Source organism: Huiozyma naganishii, chromosome 5 (genome assembly GCF_000348985.1).
Source record: "Huiozyma naganishii CBS 8797 chromosome 5, complete genome".
Classification (NCBI taxonomy): Eukaryota; Fungi; Ascomycota; class Saccharomycetes; order Saccharomycetales; family Saccharomycetaceae; genus Huiozyma; species Huiozyma naganishii.
Window position 1 is genome coordinate 475,240 of NC_035926.1, and position 21,633 is coordinate 496,872.

At 46.0% G+C, this 21,633-nt stretch overlaps 11 protein-coding genes across 11 annotated transcripts; 6 read left to right on the forward strand and 5 right to left on the reverse strand.

Moving 5' to 3' along the window:
• Positions 1 to 227: 227 nt before the first annotated feature.
• PGM2 (phosphoglucomutase PGM2) lies at positions 228 to 1,937 on the forward strand (the record flags this gene model as incomplete). Its single annotated transcript, XM_022608228.1, has 1 exon — positions 228 to 1,937. One exon carries the CDS (start codon positions 228 to 230, stop codon positions 1,935 to 1,937), a length of 1,710 nt encoding a protein of 569 aa, XP_022464746.1.
• A 521-nt stretch (positions 1,938 to 2,458) lies between these two features.
• Positions 2,459 to 5,191, forward strand: LAF1 (Laf1p; the record flags this gene model as incomplete). The annotated part of the gene is made up of 1 exon (XM_022608231.1): positions 2,459 to 5,191. One exon carries the CDS (start codon positions 2,459 to 2,461, stop codon positions 5,189 to 5,191), a length of 2,733 nt encoding a protein of 910 aa, XP_022464747.1.
• A 213-nt stretch (positions 5,192 to 5,404) lies between these two features.
• On the forward strand, positions 5,405 to 6,439 carry SRT1 (ditrans,polycis-polyprenyl diphosphate synthase; the record flags this gene model as incomplete). Its single annotated transcript, XM_022608232.1, has 1 exon — positions 5,405 to 6,439. The coding sequence occupies one exon, from the start codon at positions 5,405 to 5,407 to the stop codon at positions 6,437 to 6,439; it is 1,035 nt and encodes a 344-aa protein (XP_022464748.1).
• Positions 6,440 to 6,712: 273 nt separating this feature from the next.
• Positions 6,713 to 8,587, reverse strand: MUB1 (MYND-type zinc finger protein MUB1; the record flags this gene model as incomplete). The annotated part of the gene is made up of 1 exon (XM_022608233.1): positions 6,713 to 8,587. One exon carries the CDS (start codon positions 8,585 to 8,587, stop codon positions 6,713 to 6,715), a length of 1,875 nt encoding a protein of 624 aa, XP_022464749.1.
• A 1,991-nt stretch (positions 8,588 to 10,578) lies between these two features.
• Positions 10,579 to 11,268, forward strand: KNAG0E02440 (uncharacterized protein; the record flags this gene model as incomplete). Its single annotated transcript, XM_022608234.1, has 1 exon — positions 10,579 to 11,268. The coding sequence occupies one exon, from the start codon at positions 10,579 to 10,581 to the stop codon at positions 11,266 to 11,268; it is 690 nt and encodes a 229-aa protein (XP_022464750.1).
• Positions 11,269 to 11,331: 63 nt separating this feature from the next.
• Positions 11,332 to 12,804, reverse strand: NPL6 (Npl6p; the record flags this gene model as incomplete). Its single annotated transcript, XM_022608235.1, has 1 exon — positions 11,332 to 12,804. The coding sequence occupies one exon, from the start codon at positions 12,802 to 12,804 to the stop codon at positions 11,332 to 11,334; it is 1,473 nt and encodes a 490-aa protein (XP_022464751.1).
• A 203-nt stretch (positions 12,805 to 13,007) lies between these two features.
• AIP1 (Aip1p) lies at positions 13,008 to 14,825 on the reverse strand (the record flags this gene model as incomplete). The annotated part of the gene is made up of 1 exon (XM_022608236.1): positions 13,008 to 14,825. One exon carries the CDS (start codon positions 14,823 to 14,825, stop codon positions 13,008 to 13,010), a length of 1,818 nt encoding a protein of 605 aa, XP_022464752.1.
• A 313-nt stretch (positions 14,826 to 15,138) lies between these two features.
• On the forward strand, positions 15,139 to 16,668 carry UTP15 (snoRNA-binding rRNA-processing protein UTP15; the record flags this gene model as incomplete). The annotated part of the gene is made up of 1 exon (XM_022608237.1): positions 15,139 to 16,668. The coding sequence occupies one exon, from the start codon at positions 15,139 to 15,141 to the stop codon at positions 16,666 to 16,668; it is 1,530 nt and encodes a 509-aa protein (XP_022464753.1).
• Positions 16,669 to 16,902: 234 nt separating this feature from the next.
• CTF13 (Ctf13p) lies at positions 16,903 to 18,384 on the forward strand (the record flags this gene model as incomplete). The annotated part of the gene is made up of 1 exon (XM_022608238.1): positions 16,903 to 18,384. One exon carries the CDS (start codon positions 16,903 to 16,905, stop codon positions 18,382 to 18,384), a length of 1,482 nt encoding a protein of 493 aa, XP_022464754.1.
• Positions 18,385 to 18,497: 113 nt separating this feature from the next.
• On the reverse strand, positions 18,498 to 19,613 carry MTG1 (putative GTPase MTG1; the record flags this gene model as incomplete). The annotated part of the gene is made up of 1 exon (XM_022608239.1): positions 18,498 to 19,613. One exon carries the CDS (start codon positions 19,611 to 19,613, stop codon positions 18,498 to 18,500), a length of 1,116 nt encoding a protein of 371 aa, XP_022464755.1.
• A 174-nt stretch (positions 19,614 to 19,787) lies between these two features.
• ATP25 (Atp25p) lies at positions 19,788 to 21,545 on the reverse strand (the record flags this gene model as incomplete). The annotated part of the gene is made up of 1 exon (XM_022608240.1): positions 19,788 to 21,545. One exon carries the CDS (start codon positions 21,543 to 21,545, stop codon positions 19,788 to 19,790), a length of 1,758 nt encoding a protein of 585 aa, XP_022464756.1.
• Between the last annotated feature and the right edge of the window lie 88 nt (positions 21,546 to 21,633).

Below are 21,633 nucleotides of genomic sequence, written 5' to 3' on the forward strand. Positions count from 1 at the left end.
GGGAACCTCCTGCTGTCTGTTCTTCGAGGACGATCATTTAAGGATATGTCCTTGTTGTCGAGACATCACACGATGTCCATTGTACTGTCGAACGAGGGGAGGATCGATGGGAAGAGTGGCTCAGCATTGGCTACTGTGTACTTAGCATACGTATATATAAGCGTGCTTGCTGTGTGTCTTTGTAGAGGGTGGGGTGGTACGGCAGTAACGACAAGACCAATTACACAATGGCTTACCAAGTGAAGAATGTACCAACGAAACCGTACCAGGATCAGAGACCGGGGACTTCTGGGTTGCGGAAGAAGACCGCAGTGTTCACAAATGAGCCCCATTACACGGAGAACTTTATTCAGGCGGTGATGGAGGCGATCCCGGAGGGTTGTAAGGGGGCCACGCTCGTTGTAGGTGGTGACGGACGTTACTACAACGACGTAATCCTACACAAGATCGCGGCCATTGGCGCGGCGAACGGTGTCAGGAAACTGGTCATCGGTCAGAACGGTTTGCTCTCGACCCCTGCAGCGTCGCACATCATGAGGACGTACAAGGAAAAGTGCACGGGTGGGATCATACTTACCGCATCGCACAACCCCGGCGGGCCCAAGAACGACATGGGGATCAAGTACAACCTGTCCAACGGTGGACCAGCGCCGGAACCAGTCACGAACAAGATCTGGGAGGTGTCCAAGCAACTCGACCACTACAAAATTATTCCGGACCTCCCGGAACTTGCCCTGGACACACTTGCGGAGAACGTCCAGTACGGACCCCTCCTCGTGGACGTCGTCGACACAACGAGGGACTACGTCGAGTTCCTCAAGGAGATCTTCGACTTCCCTCTCATCAAAAGCTTCATCCACAAGCAACGGTCACAGAAACATTGGAAACTGCTGTTTGATGGCATGAACGGTGTCACTGGTCCCTACGGGAAGGCCATCTTCGTCGACGAGTTCGAACTCCCAGCGGAGGAGGTACTCCAGAACTGGCACCCTCAGCCTGATTTTGGCGGTATCCACCCGGACCCGAACCTGACATACGCCAGGTCACTCGTCGATAGAGTCGACCGCGAGAACATCGAGTTTGGGGCCGCCTCTGACGGTGACGGTGACAGGAACATGATCTACGGTGCCGGTCCAGCGTTCGTCTCCCCGGGGGACTCCGTCGCCATCATTGCCGAATACGCCGCGGAGATCCCATACTTCGCCAAACAGGGCATCTACGGGCTAGCAAGGTCCTTTCCCACCGCGTCCGCAATTGATCGTGTTGCTGAGAAACACGGGCTGAAATGCTATGAGGTCCCCACGGGTTGGAAGTTCTTCTGTGCCTTGTTTGACGCAAAGAAACTGTCCATCTGCGGGGAAGAATCCTTCGGAACGGGCTCCAATCACGTCAGGGAGAAGGACGGTGTCTGGGCGATTATCGCCTGGTTAAACTTGCTGGCCATCTATAACAGACGCCACCCAGACCGCGATGTCTCTATCAAGATCATCCAGGAGGAGTTTTGGAAGAAATACGGCCGTGTCTTCTTCACACGGTACGACTACGAGCACGTCGATTCGAACAGCGCAAAGAAGGTCATTGACAATCTGAGATCCTACACGGAGAAACCTGGAGTTGTTGGTTCCAAATTCCCAACAGACACAACGTTGACCGTTACTGAGTCCGGGGATTTCTCGTACAAAGACCTGGACGGCTCTGTGTCGGAACACCAAGGTCTATACGTCAGGTTGTCCAATGGAGCACGGTTTGTAGTCAGACTATCCGGGACTGGATCCTCAGGAGCCACTATCAGACTATACTTGGAGAAGTATTGCGATGACGAGTCGAAATACGGGTTAACCGCTGAGGAGTACTTGAAACCGGTCATGTGCCCTGTCATCGAGTTCTTGAAACTGAAGGAATTCATCGGCACCACGGAACCCACAGTACGTACCTGAAACCTAGATCACCCAATAGCTTATATATACCAAAACAACATGTATGGCAGCTCCCATGTCTCTGTCACGTATGGGGATACAACTCACTAACTGTACTGAAAAGGAAATATGCTACTCGATTAGGGTGACATAAGCTAAACCCGATCCGATATGTAAGTGCCGCATTGGGTAATAGTTACCACATGAGGAGATTAAACGAGTTGCATTCGTAAAATGAAGTGATGAACGGGAAGGAAGAAAACGCTAAATTTGCAGTGAAAAAAAAGTAAGTGAAAAATATTGACACTCTATGGATACCGCCCATCCATTTTACACTTGATGTGTCAGCCCCAGTTTTAACATTAGTGTAGATATAATAGTGGCTTATCGTCCTTGTGACTGGAGATCTTTCATTTTCCCTCTTTATCTCCGTGTCGTTTCATTTCTAGTCGTACAAGGGAATAAACGACATTGAGGGCTGTTAGGGAAACTGGACAAATAAGAGTATGGGGGATATTCGAACACAAAGTGCCTTGCGGAATATGGAGGATGCTCTAAGTAACGCATCCTCCTTTTCTGATTCGCAGGAAACAGACACGAATCTGGGGTCATCAGAGCCTGCTATATCGTCAGCATCAGTTACTCATTATCAGAATAATCGTCATTTGCATAGTAACCACGAAGAAAGTATCAGTCACACGAAAGAGGGTAAGCAGGATCCCGAATATTTAGCCGATATCAAACCACTGCAGTTTAAAATGGTACGGGACCACAGTAGGGAAGCCGATTTTATTTCAGGAGAGCAGCATCGCACTAACGACAGGGAATCGAAGACGAACGCGGGGAAGAAGAGACCAACTTTGAAAAGTACCGATTCAGACGAATTGTTTTCAAAAGTGAAGGCGCAGTTGCACCAAGGTCCAGACACAGCATCGAACAGGTTTTCCGCGTTCAACTTTATCGATATGGACCAATTTGAGGATTACCTAAGAGAACCATCGTATATCAAAACTTTGAACAGATCCAAAACTATCAAACAGTTTAGAAGACTGTTCCTCGCACAAGAGTTAAAGGTCCCAGATGATTCTGACTACATAGGGAAACACTACAGTGGCCATGTAGAGAACGGGAGGTTGGCGATTGCGAGTTCCAATAACGGTAGGCCGCGCTCCACTCTTCAAACAGATTCTCCAGTGCTTTCACCTAAAGTCTCGGCAGAATCTGCAGCCAGGTCGAAGGCTGTCTGGACGTCGAAATTTAGTCTTGACGGGAGGTACATGTCCGTGGGAGGTAAAGACGGTGGAATCAGTCTCTGGAAAGTATTGAGTAGCCCCGTGGAGAGGTGGGAACTACAATCTACTTTAGAATCCCAGAGTAGTATGTTGAGCAAAGCATTGAGACTGACGACTTCCCCTAGCTCATCGCCGAGAATAAGTTCAGCAGTAGGGAACATGGAGTCCCACAGCATCAACAAGGGTGCCGAAAATATTAACCTGTATGGTCCTGTCTTCAATCCCAATCCGACACAGGTGTTCAGAGAGCACGGGCATGACGTTTTATCGTTAGACTGGTCGAAAAACAACTTTCTGATTTCTGGGTCTATGGATACAACTGTAAAGCTGTGGCATCCAGATCGAAAGACGTCTTTAAAGACTTTTCCTCATCCAGATTTTGTGACCTCCGTCGTGTTCCACCCTAACGACGATAGATTTTTTGTCAGTGGGTGCCTGGACCATAAGTGTAGAATTTGGTCCATTTTAGATAATGAGGTGACCTACGAATTCGACTGTCGAGACCTTATCACATCCGTGGCAATATCGCCAGGCCCTGGCAAATACACAGTCGTGGGGACATTCAACGGATACGTCCATGTGCTACTGACTAGAGGACTGGAGCATGTGGGAACTTTTCATGTAACAGACACGCGGACGCAATCCATACATTCAAAAGCTGTTTTCCCTTCGGAGTTTTTAAAGACACACAAAGGACCAAGAGTCACTGGTATTGAGTGCTTTATATCACCAACTGACAAATCGTTAAGGGCACTAATATCTTGTAACGATTCCAGAGTAAGAATTTTCGATCTGGAAAGGCAGCAAATGATTGAAACTTTGAAGGGTCTCCACACCGAGCAGGCATCACATAAGGCGCATTTATACACACGGAACGGTAAACCGCCACTAGTCGTTAGCAGTAGCGATGACAGTTGGATCTATGCGTGGAACATGAAGTCATACGTTGAGCCATCAAGTCAAAAACAGACGGATGAGACGGACGCTGAATTTGAAGGCGGCTCGGCACAGGGAAGACCGCTTAATATGACCCGATCTGGTAATTTCAGAAAGCTAATAAACAAATCTCTGAGTAGATCATCTAGCTTGAAGAACATGAAGGATTACGATACAGATGGTAGCAGCGAACGCCATCATGTATTGGGCATCTCATCAACAAAACAAAACCCGCACACCATTAAGAATTCACGGTACATATGTTTCCATGCGCACCGTAATCCTATCACAACCGCAATAATTGCACCTACCGAGTCCTCAAAGCTTTTGTCACTTTCCAACGATTTTATCTGTGAACTATGCATGGAGTTTTCGGACAGGAACTCCGCTTCAGCCGCTGACAAGAAATATTCTTCACTTGCAGACGGTGCCAACGGAGAATCTGGGGTGTTCAACGCTGTGAACGCTATTGGGACAATTCTTATCAGCACTGACGCGTCAGGGACAATCCGTGTATTCAGGTCAGATATCCCTACACGAATTCGGAACAGAGTGTTGCAAAAACTGCAGGAAAGCAACCTTGAATCTCATAGACATGCCCACAGTTCCGCGTCTTTGTCCTCTTTGAGCAGAAATAACAGCTTTCACGGGTCTATATCGTCCATGATGAGAGCTCACTCGTACAGTAGTTTACCTCATCTGACCAACACCGCCAGAAGCAACATGGGCAGTAGGTGCAGTTTTTCAAAACCAAGGGCGTCTTTATCTAGGTCTCCATCTTGTAACAGCCACAAGGACCTGTTCCACGGAACTTTGACCCCCATTTATTCAGGCTCCAAAAGGGATTTGACTGTGCAACCAAACGGGACTGTATCGCCACTAACACTCAATGACTCTCACCACAACCTGAGCGCCCTAGTTGGGTACAAATGTGACGTTTGTCAGGGAACATCCTTCGCCCAGACTTCCAAAAGGGGCCAGGGCAAACGCGATAGCGGGGCGTATTTTTGCCAGGATTGTGGTACCGTTCTTAACAACTTTAGGTAAATGGAAGAGCAGTAACAACTTTACCACCTATAGCATTTGTATTACAGGACCACCTTCATCTGAACGTCTTTTGATCCGCTGGTCAACGATCGTGTTGTGTTGGCGGCTAATTGCATGCTTTATTAAAAAAAGTATATATTTATTCATAAATTCGATGAAGTGTTTAAAGGGAAAGTTCGACTTACTAGGATTTCTAACAGAAAGAAGAGTATCATGCTGATCAAGTTATATTTGGAGGCCCCGATTGTTTGGTTCTTCACCTTGATACTAGAAATCGTCCGCCAAGTGATCTATGGGCTGAAGCACACGATGCAAGAGGCCATTTCGGCGTTTTGCAACCAATCTCCAATCTCCAAAGTTGTTTTAGTGGTCCAGAATAGTTTGGTGTACGCGCTAAGGGTAGGCCCCGTTCCAGATCATGTTTCCTTTGTTATGGATGGGAACAGGAGGTTTGCCAACTTAAAAAAGCTCCCATTAAAGGAAGGACACGAGGCAGGTGGGGCGACCTTTTTAAAGCTAGTCTACATTTGTAAGAGAATTGGAGTGAAATGTATCAGTTGCTATGCTTTCTCTATAGAAAACTTCAATAGGTCTCAGGAAGAGATTGACACATTAATGGAATTGTTTTCCCGGAAACTAAGTGAATTCGCAGAGAAGGCAAAAGATCACCAAGATGCCCTACACGGCTGCAAGATAAATGTCGTTGGAAACAAATCCCTTCTTTCAGCTAAACTGAGAACACAAATAAAGGAAGTGGAAAAACTCACAGACACTGGGAATACAAAATTTTCACTTTACATATGTTTCCCCTACACATCAAGAGACGAAATAACGACATCAATTATGAAGAATGTGGCAGCTACCCGATCTACACCTTCGACAACTGAAATCTCAGAGGAAACACTGACCAATAATATGCATTTAGGTCCGTTCTCTAATACTTGCGATATCCTGATTAGAACAAGTGGCCACAAGAGATTATCTGACTACATGTTGTGGGAGTCCCACGAAAATGCTACTATTGAATTCGATAACACTTTATGGCCCAGTTTCGGGTTTACCAAAATATTTTTCATAATGTTGAAGTGGTCATACTACAAAAATATCCAACAGTACAGCGAAACAAGTTTCTCGCTGAGAAAAGAGATTTTACGCTCATGCCATAACTTCGTCAAGCCAGTATCCGTTCCACTTCAATCATTAGCTGCTGCACCACCCGCTGTAACGGTTACTAAAAAGAAAGCTTAAATGTTCTCTTTTTCGAAATTGTTCAATATCTTTCTACTTGGATCTGATTTATTCTCTAAGACTTAGAAGTTGTTAACAGCACATGTCCTGAAATGTTGGCAAATACAGCTCCAACAGTGCAGTCCCTCTCTTTATTCTGTTATTGTTTTTTTTTAATAGCTTTTATAACCTATTTTTATATTGTTTGAATTAGCTGGTACTTGAATATAAAATGTTTGAGTTTGGCGGCTGGTCCCTCTCTCACCAAGAAAAGATCACCAATAAGTAGTGCTTTCAATCCTCCAATGAACCGACATCAATACTTTCCGCCTCGTGGGTATCCCCCCTGTCAACTTCTTCATTGACATTCGTGGTGGTGGTGGTGGTGGTGTTTTCACCTTCAGTGTTGCCCGTCGTACTTATGTTGACTGTGGGGTTAGCTCCGATCGTCGTGGATGCAGTGACGGCTGCGCTCAAATTCCCAGACCTGCTGGGTGTTATAGCAGACGTGTTATTGGATGTACTTTTTGAGCTGCAGCTAACCTCTTGACACCAATACCTATGGTACGTCCACGCTTTTAGCTGACATTTCCTCGAACAGTATTTTGTACGCTTACACCGGCGACATTTAGCAAATTGCCTTGGATATTCCTCCCATTTACCACAGGCAAAGTTCGCACACTGTCTCACACCAGTGATCTCATTTTTACGACACGAATTTCTCATAATAACGGAACTCCAATATATGACGTCGTGTGGGTTCTCTGTGGACACTGTGAATTTCTCTACAAGAGGGAACAGATTTAGTGATTTTCTATCGTTTATAAAATCCCACGTATTCCCATCCAACTCCTTAGACATCTTGTTGTAATCCCAAACCATGTGGAAGTTACTGATAAACTTTCGTTCATCCATCATTGAGTCGTTCAAAGTTGTGCTAAGTGACCTATCTTGGGTATTATTATCTTCGGATAAAATGTAACATCCATTCAACGAGTTCTGATTTTGGTTGGCCATGTTGCACTTCGCAGTCAGGTCCTGGAGCTCTTGAAGGAAGTGATCATCAATTGGTGCGGTTCTAGTGTTAGATGCAGAAGATTCATTTGTAAATGCAGATTCTTCCAAGTAGTCGGAAGTGTCGAATCTTTTCTGTTCCGATGCAGAAGACTGTTCATTAGATGATGCCGTTCTTTTGGTATCAAGCTCATCCATCTTGTCTCTGGCTCTTTCGAGTATCGATCTGAATGATAATGTCTTAATTAATTCCACGGACTGTAACAGTTCCTTCATGTAGGCATATTTGGATATGAACGCCAATAGTTGCAGAGACCAAATTATATCGTCTAGTTTAGGTATCACTCTACCTAGAAAAAATTCCCTAGGTGTCACAATTTTAGGCCTCTCAGATACTTTTTCTGTGAAACAGTTCTCAATCTCTGTAGTTGCATCTTGCATAGTATTGGAATCGTCCAATATGTTAGGCATGCTCCAAATCGATGCAAAATCACAAGGCTCTACCATTCTGTTCTTATCCGATTCACAGTAATAGTCATTATTAAGGTCCGACGATAAGTGTAATGGGTCGTCTCCAACCAGAAATTGCACGTATTTTTCATAGCTTTGATCCTTGGCCAATAGCAAATACATATCTTTTGAACCAATGGCCTTCAAATCAAATTTTAGGTATTCCTCATTCACATGATCGTAATTGCAGTGATAAAGAAGGTAGTTATCCAACACCGTTGCCACCAATGGTAGCATTCCGGCTGATACCAGTTTTTTTCTAATCAGTTCTGTACCTCTGGTGCCCGTGAGCACCAGACACTGAAATGCCAACGTCCATTTCCAGGCGCACAATGCTAATCTCTTTTCCATATGAATTCTGTCTGGACTCTTCAGCACAATGTATTTTGGTAGAGACACATCAATGCAAGTTTTCAAGTCTAAATGACAGTTGTGCAGAATAGTCACCAACCTTTCCAAAGCACCGTCATTGGCAACCGTTTCCCGGACTTTTGCGGAATTTGACGTCAAATACGTTAAATGATTTAAAGAGTTTATCAGTGGTATGTCCGAATTTAAGTCTAATGCTCTCCGATCGTAAACAGTAGCGGTTATAGTCACAACTGGTCTATTTAGTGTAACCAACCTGTGATTTGAGTCTCTCATTGTCCCAATATCGAAACTTCTTTCGCCCCAACTCAACTCAAAACAACTCGAATATGCAATATTGGTGTAAACACACAAAAAAAAGTAAAGCTGTTCAGACACAGAACTCTACTACTTTTCGTTACCCTTTCAATATGACGTTACCTCTCTGGGATGATTGCAATAGCAGTCTGATGCACCTCGGGACTTTCTTCAAATGCAAAATTAAATGCCGTTAACAAGCCTGTACAAGTCTTGAATATAGTTTCCTAGGAGACACCCTAACCAGTAACAGCAGAATGTGTAGTACCAGGGTCTCAAAGGAGGCTGTCAAGCACTGCAAGGAACCCTGTTGCAAATCTTTACGAGCAGCCGTTCCTTTGAAGTCATCTAAAGGTTGATTTCTGTATGTGTTCTTGTCTTTTCTTTTTTCCTTCTCTTTGCCACTACTATATAGCTAGTTCGTGTGGAGTGATATGGTATGCGCAACTACTACTGGACACCCTAAGACGACAGCGATAGCGACAGCAACGGGAGCATGAGCGTCCAGGTTGTTTAGGGCTGGTGTAATTGTGACGAATCTGTACCAAATTGACTAGGTTACTGCACACTAGCTCGAATATTCATCAAGGATTTGCTGAATATTACTGGAGACAGATGCGATTGACACTTGAACTGCATTCTGGAGACGTGAGAGGCAGACTATATGATTATCTGCGTAGTAATGGTGTGGTACACAGCATAATATAGCATTGTAGCAGTCAAACTCTGTTTCGCTTGACAAAATCTAGGTAAGGACATTCTGGAACTGTTACACTTGACGAATATGCAATTACAGAAGTTGCGCTTGCTTGTCTAAGTGTTCTTGAATTTGGGAGATAGGAGTCACCCGCGTGTCAAGATAGTTCCTTTGATATGTCGGTGCCATAGTAATATTAGAGTACTACTATTTGTATAATGGCGGGAAATGAGTCTATTACAAGGGGATATGGACAATCCTCACGTTATTTCAGCCTCGAGATGATGACACCATTGTTGTGTTGGGACTAGCACATTGCAGCATCCTTTCATATCCCTGCAATCCCTCTATATGTTAACAATATAGTCTAGAAATGTGTAACCGCTATCCATATCAATTGTCTTTATGAAGTTATTTCATGCCATCGTTGTTATTGAGGTACATTGCTCCCCTCCTGAGCGAGGGCCATTCCGCTACAGCACTACCAAAGATCTTTATGGTAGTCTAACAAGTAGTAGCGATGATACCAACAATCTTCAAACTGCCACCCCTTTGTTCGTAAACATTCTTCATATGGACGCACTTTCGAGAACACTATGAGCGTGTTTCATTACGTGGGTCTAGCTAGCTTCAGGTGGTCCGAGTAATCACCACACACCAAATACTGTGCCTTGCATTGAAGAATATGCAGATATATGACACCCAATTTGTACAGATATTGAAGAGGTCTGTTAGAATTTACCTAATACTATACAGGTGAGGACGAATAGGAATAAGACGCCCCTCAAAATGTCAAGCAACCACTTCATACACATCTCCGCATATTACTAGGCAAGACACCACACCCAGATACCAAGGCGGATCTTCATTTTGTAAGTGAGCTCTGCAATGAAGAAGAGCGCAAACAGCTAGGTAGTTCGGCGGAGTTCGGCGGAGTTGTAATACCTACCCTTCAAACTTGTCGTACAATGGTATACTCACAAGGCTGTCAACTCCCAAGGTGCAACACACGGCATCCCACAGTTGGATGCACCTTCCTCAACACTTCCCACTGTCGCTACATACGGACCCATTACACGCTTGCAACCGTTTGTCACATGATGCTAATAAGGGCTGCAACTTGCATACTCAACTTGCAACGTATAAGGTAGTTGTTTTATAAAGAAGTCCTCTCCGGGTGTTTTGCCACTGTTGCTTATTTGTTGAATGCTAGATACTTTATCTTCGGCACCCCAGACTGTAGAACACTCAGGAGAACTTAGACTCTTCAGTAATGACACCTTTAAAAGTAGCGATCATTGGTGCAAACGGTAGGATTGGTAGATTGTTGGTGGACTCGTTGAAGAAAGACACTGCTCAATTTGCTACACCCTTAGCTCTAGTGAGAAACAAAGAGCAACAGCAGCGGTTTATTGAAGAGGTCGGCATCAATGCCTCTCTCACTTCTATCGAGTTTTCCTCCGTAGCCGAGATTGCATCTGCGATCAAAGGCTACAATGCGGTTGTGTTCTGTGCCGGTGCCGGTGGGAAGGGAATGGAGCGGATCTTCACCGTGGACTTGGATGGCTGTGCCAAGACGCTGGAGGCTTGTGAACAGGTTGGGATTTCCAGATTCATTGTCGTCTCTGCGATCAAAGCTGAGGACAGATCGTTTTGGTGGGACTGGACGGGGCTACGTGAATACTACATCGCAAAGAGAGCTGCTGACCATGACGTGAGGAACTCCAAATTGGATTACACAATTGTTCAGCCAGGTTCTTTGGCAGATGATGCCTCCACAGGGAAATTGGCATCAGTTCAAGAGATCGACTTGAAATTGGCCGCTGGTGAAATAACTTGTAACAGGGCTGACGTTGCCCTGTTTATAAAGGAAGCTTTGCTCCACCCAAAGGAAACCAATAGAAAGACCGTACCTTTGTTGAATGGTGACATCCCAGTGGAACAATTTATAAAGTCATTATAAGTAAATTCACCGTAAGTAAGCGTACATACTCTATATCAGGAAGGCTCATTTGGACTCGATAATTTACACTTGCGACTCGAATGATCGTTGTTCTTTAATAGCTTCGAGAACTTCTGGACTGACAAGCCCCTCATAAAGCTCTGAGGGAATTGCGCTTAACCCTGTCCGCGGTCTCAACACATCAGGATCTTGTATTTTGGTCTCGTACGTTATCCCATTAACGGAACCGCCATCATCAGACGTCTTCTGGTATGATATCACCCGTGTCGATTGTGTGTTCTGAGGAATATGCAACGTGTTAGTGTACGGGTCCCTAATACCCTGCTTTTCCACCAGTAGCACACGCACCCTATCGTAATACATATCGCTGTTGAATCTGCTACACGCGGCAGAATGTTGGTAGAGCCAGTTTGTCGAGTTCAATTGAGGGTTCGAGGCTGTACTTATCAGCCCGTTGGCAGCCATGGCAGCATATCCTACAGGATTGCCTATTTGGAAGAATTCTACGGCGTTTCTGGCTGGGTTAGCTACACTCCTCACTGCTGGCAGGTTTCTCGAAAACCCTGTTCCGGCACCCTTGTGACTGTTGGAGTGTTCAGACTGACCATCCCTATGGCCGTCAGATTTCTTGGGTCTGTATCGAGACTGTCCTCCCTCTGCGATCCTGGTATTGATTAGGGACAAATCTGCAAAATAATCGTCCTTACCAACCTCACCCCCCTCTATAATTTTATGCCCAAACTCTCTAAAGACAGATCTCGCGGACACTAGTGCAAGTGGCCTGTGTCTGTACGAATATGGTAGATATCCTCTTTCGATCAAATCGTTTTTATGTTCTTGATTCAAGACAAACTTGAACATGTTTGGATGGTATTGAAAAAAGAGATACGAGTCTCTAAAGCCCACAGCCCTTGCTGGCTCTGTAGAAAGCATAAATTTACGATCACCCTTCTCCGTCAACGTGAACGTACGAACTTTGAACTCCCGGCCGCCGAGCAGATCACCATCCTTAGTTATTTTTTCCTCACCTGATGGATCATCAGGAAGCACGTATTCTCCATCGACCACAGGGATCGCATCACCCTTCTCGTCAACAGGATACGCATTTCTCATCCTTTTCAACTTAGCGGGCGTTGGCGTCGTTATGATAGAGTTACTCCGTGACCTTTCATCATCACTTCGAACACTGTTCAAGCTCCTTCCTTCAGTTTTTAAATTGGCCTTTGGTTGGGCACCGGTATCCTCATCATCTTCGTCTTCGTCATCTTCTTCGACCCTTCTAATGTTTCTCTTTCTAGAAGCGGACTCACTATAATCTTCATCATCATCTCGTACCCCACCATGGTCATCTTGCTGGTCTGGCATGTCTACGTCCTCCTGGTACTCGTCGTCGTCGTCGTCTCGAGCGTGGCCCTCACCTATATCCACATCCTCCGCCTCAATCTTGTAATTGGGTCTGTTTGAGCGCGACCTCGATCTACTCAAAGCAGATCCTTCTCTATCCAATCCCACGCTTCCCTCATTATCGCTGACCATCCTGTGCGTGTGTGAGACTCTCTTCTTGACGGGATCCTACACAACTTCGTCGCTTCTACGAGTTGTTGATGTTACAAAACGTTCAAATTTTTTAAAGATTCGAATAAATTTTGATGTCGAAGTCCAAAGCGATACGTAGAATGAGACGAGTAGTTGCTATATATCCACGCAAGCGGGTGCGGTATACGCCTCTCCCGTTGTTCTTAATCCAACTGCAGGGTCCACTCCTTGATACACGCGTCGGATCCGGCACTGACAACAGTGTTGCTGTCGCTCCACGAGACGCAGTTTGCACCGTCTTTGTGCGCGTTCAGCCGCTTGATCGTTCTCATGGGCCTCTGCACGGAGTAGATGATGATGTTGGTGTCCAGTGAGGCACTTGCCACTAGGTCCTCCTCATCGTCTCCCTCGGTAGGTCTCCACGCGATGGACTTAATACGCCCCGTGTGGAAGGACCACCGCGAAGTCTTGACCTCCTTCGTGGACAAGTCGTAGAGGACAATCTTCCCCATCGTGTCACCGGCAGCCAGTAGCTTCTCGCTCGGGGATATCGAGATGCACGACGGTGTGGACTGCAAAGGTGTCTTGAGTTGGTAGGATACCGTTGGGTCGTGCAATTGCAGGACAGAGATTGTGTTAGTGTTTTCGAAGCCCACAGACAATAACGTTTCAGAAAGACCCACGGAACTCGCCGGTTCGTCGAGTTTGATTTGGTGGATGATTTCGCCCTTACTAGCAGAGTTTATCACGAGCAGCGTATCATCGGAAGTGACTACAGCCGTGTTGCCGCCGTATGAACAGGCGACTTTTGGTTGAGAGGTGAACTGGTATACTTTCTCACCATTGACCCCCAGAGTGTCATCCCAAGATACAGATGCAACTTTCGGATACGCCTTGCAATCCAAAGATACAATCAGGTTTTCGTGCTGGGAGTACAGTTTCGTGGAGTCCCAGTCCATGACTTTCCCATCGTAGGACCCACTGACCAAAGGTGTGGCGTTCAACGCAGTAATTCCCTTGTTGTGCCCCAGTAGTACTTGCGTCGGTGTTGTTTGCCCGAGTTGGAATAGGCGGACCGTACCGTTTAGTGACAGCGAGGCAATTTTATCTTCTGCGAGGGCAACGATACCGACTTGCTGAGCATCCAGTGTGGAGCCTTGAACAACCCATTTCCCCAAACACTTACCGGTAGTGACATCCCACACTCTTACCGTGGCGTCCGCACTTGCTGTCGCAAACGTCTGTGGGCTCAACCACGATAGTGCAAACAGCCCACCCTGAACAGTCTCCTCTGGGTCCTCCACGAACTTGATGAAGTCACCGGTCTTACCGTCGAAACAAGCAATCCTTCTGTCTGACCCAACAGACACCGCGTACTGACCATCTCCGGGGGAGAATTGGACATCTCTTACAAACTTGCCCTGGTCGTGGTGCGATCTATCACTTGCGACAAACTTGAAAGGGGGTCCCTGGTAGAACACGACAGCGCCATCGTCACCAACAGTAATGCATCTCATGGGCCTCGACTGTTTGAAATGGCACGCATTGATGCGCTGCGAGTGACCTGTCACTTCACCGAGCGAATTGCCAGAATCCCACGATATAAACGCCCCAAACTTATCCTTCCCCTCCCCAACAACGCAGAGTCTCTTCCCCTCAAAATCCCACGACACGTCCGTGATCGGACCCGCTAATACGTGGAACTCAGACTTGACAGTGGTCTCAACGGCACCGTCCTCCCCAGTGGACCACCCCCACACAATGACCTTCCCCTGATCATCACCAGAGACGACGTATTGCGACCCTGCGATCGGCGAAAACTTAACAACGGTCACGTTCGCATTCCCGTGTCCTGTAAATTGGATGACTGGGGACCCAACGTCCAGACCTCTCACGAACGCAGACTTACCACATGGGTACGCGAGAGAATTCGTGCTTGCATCGAAGGACAGATGCGTCGTGAAATTACGCTGCGTCGACGGTTGTGGTGGCAGCACTCTCTTTAAACTAAGTTTTGGCATCGCTCGCTATCTTAAACTCAAACCTGTACCGCCAATTGAGCTCGCTAAAACAATGTAACCATCCTGTGAGACACCATCAAACACCAGCACCAGTGACAGCGTTCTTTTCTTCATTTTGAGATTTTAATCGAAAGTGAAAAATTTTGGAAAATTTATTCTTTTCACTTCAAGTCATCGCATCACCATTTGGAACTTCTTGCGGGAGCTGTGAGTGGTGTTTAATTGGGATTGGGAGCTACTAGGTCAAGTTTAGCAGTCGTTTGTTGGGTACCAAGGTTTTATACTTGTTTTTATTTGCTTTAACTGGCTTTTAATGTCATCGCAGAGACCAAATATTGTGGTTGCCCGTGGTGCGGTTTTACCGCAGCAGACAACACCAGAACAGCGGTACTGGAGGCAGTACTCCTCCGCACAGCTGGTTAAAGAACACAACGCTGTTACAGAGATTGCGTTCAACCCTAAGAGTCCCTTCGATTTTGCAGTGACGTCTTCGACGAGGGTCCAGATCTTCTCCTCCAGGACGAGACAGGTAGTCAAGACGTTTTCTAGGTTCAAAGACGTGGTATATTGCGCCAACTTCAGAGCTGACGGGAAGTTGCTAGTGGCCGGGGATGCCACTGGGCTTGTGTCAGTGTACGATTCGTATAATCCAAGGAATGTGCTCGTTTCAATCCAGGCTTCGACGCATCCGACTCATGTGACCAAATTCCACCCAATGGACAGCAAGACGCTCATAACCTCCTCAGATGACCGTGTCACAAGGCTCTGGGATATTTCGCATGCATACGAGCCCACATTAGAGCTGGGTGGGGCTACAGACTACGTCAGATCACTAACGTGTGTCCCCTCGGCGCCCCACCTGGTAGCCACAGGGTCGTACGATGGGCTTGTGAGGATGTACGACACACGGACACAATCGAGCGACCCAATATACTCGCTGAACCACGATCAGCCAGTCGAAAACGTAATCGCCATATCGCCAACACAGCTGGTCTCCTGTGGTGGACCAAATTTCAAAGTCTGGGACTTGACGAATAACAAGCAACTCTACGAGAGGGGGAACTTCAACAAGACGGTTACCTGTCTGGACCACGTTGAGAATTTCTCGTCCCCGATGCCACAGGCTTTGATTGCAGGTTCGCTGGACGGGCACGTGAAGGTGTTCGACCCGCTGGACTCCTTCAAAGTTAAGTTTGGTTGGAAGTTCTCAAGTGCCGTGCTAAGTTGTGCTGTTTCGCCCAGCGACGCACAGGGGAACAGACACCTTGTCGCTGGTATGTCCTCGGGGCTCCTTGCCATCAGAACCAAGAAACAGGAACGCGAGAAGAAGGCAGGTGCCGTTCCAAAGAAGCAGAAGAGTAACAACTTCCAGCGCATGATGAGAGGCTCTGAATACCAAGGTGATCAAGAACACATTATTCATGACGACAAGTTGAAGGGCAGCAGGAGAATCCGCGCTTTCGAACGCAAGATCAACCAGTTCAAATGGGCTGATGCCCTGGACTGCGCATTCGTCCCAGGGATGGCCAGGGAGCTCACTCTCACCGTACTGCAAGAGCTACGGAAGCGTGGGAAAGTCCGCGTCGCACTATACAACAGGGACGAAAACTCGCTGGAGCCGTTACTGAACTGGTGTCTCAAGGGTATTGAAGACGTCCGTTGTGTGACTGTCGTTGCCGATTGGATCGCCGTTGTTCTAGAACTATATGGAAGCACATTGATAGACAGCTCGCCAATGCTGCGGCAACTCGTCGTCGACCTGAGAAATCGCGTCAGGAAGGAAGTCTACAAAGCGAAGGAGGCACAAAAGATAGAGGGAATGATGCAGTTGCTAACAAGTTAATAACAATTAATTACCGTGTCGCTGCATACCCTTAGAATCTGTACCATACACATATACACAGATATAGATATACAAACCATCAACCTTTCGATCTGTGTAGACCTTTGGTTAGTTTTGTTTACTTTAATGTTAAAAGCAATCGAAAACAGTAGCAGAAAACGCTAATCACGTTAGATGGTTATTTAGCAAGCAGGTCACTGGGGAGAGGTGTCAGGCCATCGAACGGTGTGTGCTATGGACATTGTGCACTTCTTGGAACTGCCCGTGGATATACGAAGCGCAGTTTACTATCATTTAGATGGCCAATTCACAAATGTCAAACCCGATGACCCAGATCTCTTGTCAAATGTCTTTAAGGCTATGAAGTCTACCGGTGACTTGAGCTTAGACAAGAAGAGGCTGCTCAGGAAGCTATACCCCAGGTACAAACCGTACTTAGAGATGTTCGAATACGATCCAGAACTCATTGTCACCTGGTTGCAATACTCATCCTGGTTAAGATACGATGCTGTTATCTTAGACTGTCTTCGGTTGAACCATTCGTTGGATGCAGGTATTATGGGACCATTCGACTGGATCTACATGGGCGAGGATACTCTCAAGATTGGTTACTTCCAACGTACCGGGTTCTTGCTTCAGGTTTGGTACTCGAAATTGGAGTACACGAGATGGATAGTTGAAAGCGAGAAAACGGTCGGGGAATATAACCCAGAGATTGAATACTTACGGTTCAACATGGATTACATTAGTCCTACTATGAGGAAAGGTATAATGAGCTTGCTGCATAAGAAAAATGAGTATTCGAGTATCTACGAGGTATGGTTCGGTGATGATTCAAACAGTTCTGATCAGTTAGAGGAGAAATTCTCTTTGATGGATGATGCAGATGCCAATTTAGGGAACCGAGAAAGTTCCGCGGACGGACCAACTCGATCGTCCTTGATCTTCGACGACGTTGCGGACACGCCTAACCCTCCCAAGCGGCGTAAGCGCGGGAGACCTCCCAAAAATAATGTTCCTGTGATATCATTGAAGAAAGAAATGCCCAAAACCACACCATTGATGAAGGAAATTATTAAAAGGACTCTACCAATGAAAAATTTACGTAAGATAACGAGTAGAGGATACAACTTTTATGAGGTGCTCATAAATGGACACGGTGTAAAGGAAAGATCAGGATCATGTCTAAATTATTTGGTCCGAAGGCGAATTCTCTTGTTAGAGTTATTACAGGTGCCTGACCTATCAAAGACATGTGTCCCCGATTTCTCCAAGTGGGATAACTTGGAAACTTTGGTATTGAATAACATTGGTTGCGTACGCTTGGAGGAAATCATTTTACCCCCAAAGTGCAGCACAATTTCAGTAAAGAACTGCCCTCAAGTGATATGGTGGGATATGAAGAGTGAATTAAATAATGTTATCAAGTCTCTGGACAGACTTTTAACAAAAGTCTGCCCAGATACAATGGGACGGTGCTCTGCAACAGAATGCAAACACGATGGTACTTTTAAACGAATAACTACGGATAATCCGGGTCTACTATACCAAGCCCGGAAAGTATTCTGGGATAGAGTCCCCTTTATTACACGATTAAATTTTGAAAACATCGCCAGCTTCAACAAAACTACAATTGTTCTACCTAGAACGTTATATTTTGATCACAGAGCCAAATTTTTCACTTGTAGAGGCATTGAAGAGGTCATACTGCTATGACTTTATCTATGTCTTTCTATTCGCATTTTTGATAATATTTACATGAACTCTATGAATATATTTATACACATTATTGGTTCCAAGAGGGGGGTAGAGGGAGCAGAAAAGTTCGCTCAAAGTTGGAACACTGATCTATTGGCGCCATGACGTTTTATTGTAGATGCTGCATTGATTTCGAAGTCGGAGAGTTTTTTCAACTCCTGTACAACGTAATCCTTGTAAGAAAACTCATCAGGACTCAATAGCATCTCTACATCAAACACAATGTCTCTCCCATTTTTCGACCATTCGTTAACCCATTTTAGCGCAATCGCCGTATCATCTTTCCTCAAATCCTTCAATGATTTAAGTCTATTCAAGACTTCATCAATATCATTTGTCGGATTTGTTGTCGACGAGGAATACCATTCGCCATGCTTGCAGTTCTGTAAGTTCATGGTGTATAAGAGAAAATCTGCCAGAATAACTGGATCTATTAGGTTATTCTTTATGCAACCGCAAAGCGCCTGAGCAAGGAATCTCTGGTCGGTACTGGCTCTCCCAGGTAACCCAATCCCCGGGGTATCAATCAAATAGACCCCCTGTGTACTTTTGCTTGGAGAAATACGAATACACTCACTGGTGCTCCTAGTAACACCGGCTACATTCCCGGTCTTCGCAACTTTGATATTTTTCCTCCTGCCTATCCTTTCCGGATCATAAGTATCGGCATTCAGCATTCTTAGAGAGTTAACCAATGTAGATTTCCCCAAATTAGGCACACCAGTTACTAAAGCGCGAAACCCCATAGGCAAAGGAATTCCCTCTTCTAGGGTTTTTTTCGAACTCCAGTTTATTATATCCATTAGGTTTTTAGCATCAGACACCTTTCTACAGTCTATAATGATAAACTTCTCGTTCATCTGGTCATGCCAACTCGCCAATTTCTTCAGGTACTCTCTAGAATTTGCATGTGACATCAAATCGCTCTTCGTGTACACTATTAATCTTTCAAGGTCGTATTTTTTGGAGAAGAGAATCTTATCGAACAGAACGTTCCGCGTCGACAGTGGTGCCCTAATGTCCCTCAGTTCTATGATCATCTTGAGTTGTGGTGCCAGATACTCAAATTTCTTCAACGCCTTCATCTGATGGCCCTTGAAATCCGACTTCCGTATATTGTACTTGGGGAATGCATACCGGGGCACAAAAGAGCTGTGTCGCCTCGTGAGCAGGCGAGGTAAAGACATGGCTGTGCTCGTGGAAAAGCGGGGGTACAATATCCACACTCGGGGATGTCGCCAACAGTCCTCTTCAAATCTCTGTACTGTTCAACCACAGACCTCTCCCTCGAGGACCAAAACTGCGTCACAAATGTCAGCAAAATTAATAAGTGGGAAAAAAAATGAACAGCCAACACTGCTTTAAAGTGCGATGAGACTTTTCTTCAAATGGGCAAAGTTCTTGTCCTCTGGGTCCACACGGGTGAATATAGCGACAATTTGGTCTCTAATTGTGTTCGTTATGGGGACGTTGTATCTTTTCAGCCACAGAAGGTGCCCTTCGGTGACCACTTTCTGCAAGAGTTGTCCGTTGTTCGAGTCGATGATGAACTGGAGAAATTCAGGCCATGGCCGGTAGTCGCTGTCCACGGAGACACCCTTCAAATCAAACTCCCAGAATTTCAGGAGTCTGTCCCATTGTTTCGTTGCCGCGATCGCTTTGAGCAAGGCTGTGATTGTGGTGGGTGGTAAAATACCGTGCTGGCTATCTAAGAGATAATCGACAACTTCGAACAGGCTAGCGGTGTTCTGTTTTCTGGTGGGATTTGTCATCGTCCCAATGAGTAAATCTATCACTGTATTGTCGTGCAAGATAGATTCGTTGTCGTAAAGTTGCACAATTTTGAAGACGGTGTGCTTCCCCTGTGAGAGAGTAGACGGGTTCGCATTGTTGTTGGTGATAACTTGCTTCAACATCTGAACTAGGTCCTCCCCTCGTGGGGCAGTGCCCCTTGCCTTTTGGAGGAGAAAGAAGTCTTTGTAAAATCTTGTTATTTGATATTCTTTGGGGCGAAGTGTATTCAAATACTTTAGGAACTGGAATCTGGTAGACCAGTACTTTGACGCATCCCCTATTATCACCGATGGCCAGATTTTGTCAAAGAGACCTTTTAGCGCTTCCACGTCAACCTCAGAGAATGCATCGGCTCTTGACAAAAAGTCCGTAATTTGTACCAATTGAGTCAACGGTGGTTCCAATTGGTTCAAGAAACCCACGAGGGCATGGGCGGCCTCAAAATCGCGTCTATCCAAGGCACTTTGAAACTCTCCACGTAAAGTTTCCTTACTGGCACTTGTAGTAGAATACTGTCTCCGTTGCTGGGCGAGCCGTCTCAGCCCGGTCAAAATGCTGTTACCGGCAAGATCTTCGTCCCCACCACCGGATTCATTCTGCGTATCCTCTGTTCTCGTATACTTGTGTTTGTCCTCTGCTGGTGCGTATAGTTCCTCTAAATTCAGCTCTTGGCGTCTTGCCCCCGTAAGTATGTTTACGATGATCCCGTCCATTTTACAGTCGATCATGTACCATGCCTCCTTTGAATTCCTGTCGTGACCAGTGGTGCTCTTTGTCGATAGTTTGCTCCTCCTGTTCAGTCTCTTCTGCAGTTTCTTCAAGTCGTTCGGGTTCAACCTGCCCTCCACTTCGAGAGGGTGTCCGAACTGTGCCTTTGCCATTTGGTTCAAAGAGACGAAGCTGTTGGCGCAGTGTTTCAACGACAGTGCCGTAGACACGACCATATACTTGCAGAACTTGGCACTTGCCGTTGTGCGCTCAGCATCGCTCTCCCCACTGGACATATCAAATATCAACACGTCCGTGAGCCCCAACTCATCGGTCAGATAACTCCCTATAACCCTCAGCGAAGCTGGAGATTGGTTCGGGTACTCGATACTGCTGCTGCCCTGCTGGATCAGCTTGTTGGGTCTATTGAGCAAAGTGGACCTATCCGTTTGTAAGTACCATGGAACGGACTTCTGTTCTGCGTCATCATCATCCTTTGCATTGGAGGGCTGAGTCTCAGATATTCTTTGGAGTAGTCGCACCGGGGCCATCTTTATAGCCATTCGCCTAGCGAGTGGCCAGACGAGCAATCGACTCCCCGCTGTGACCCTCAACATCAATGGATTCCTACGGCTCTTGTTCAAGTTGGTGATGCCAAGTTGCGTATTAGTAGTACACCTCTCTTACAAGTAACAAAACTATAAA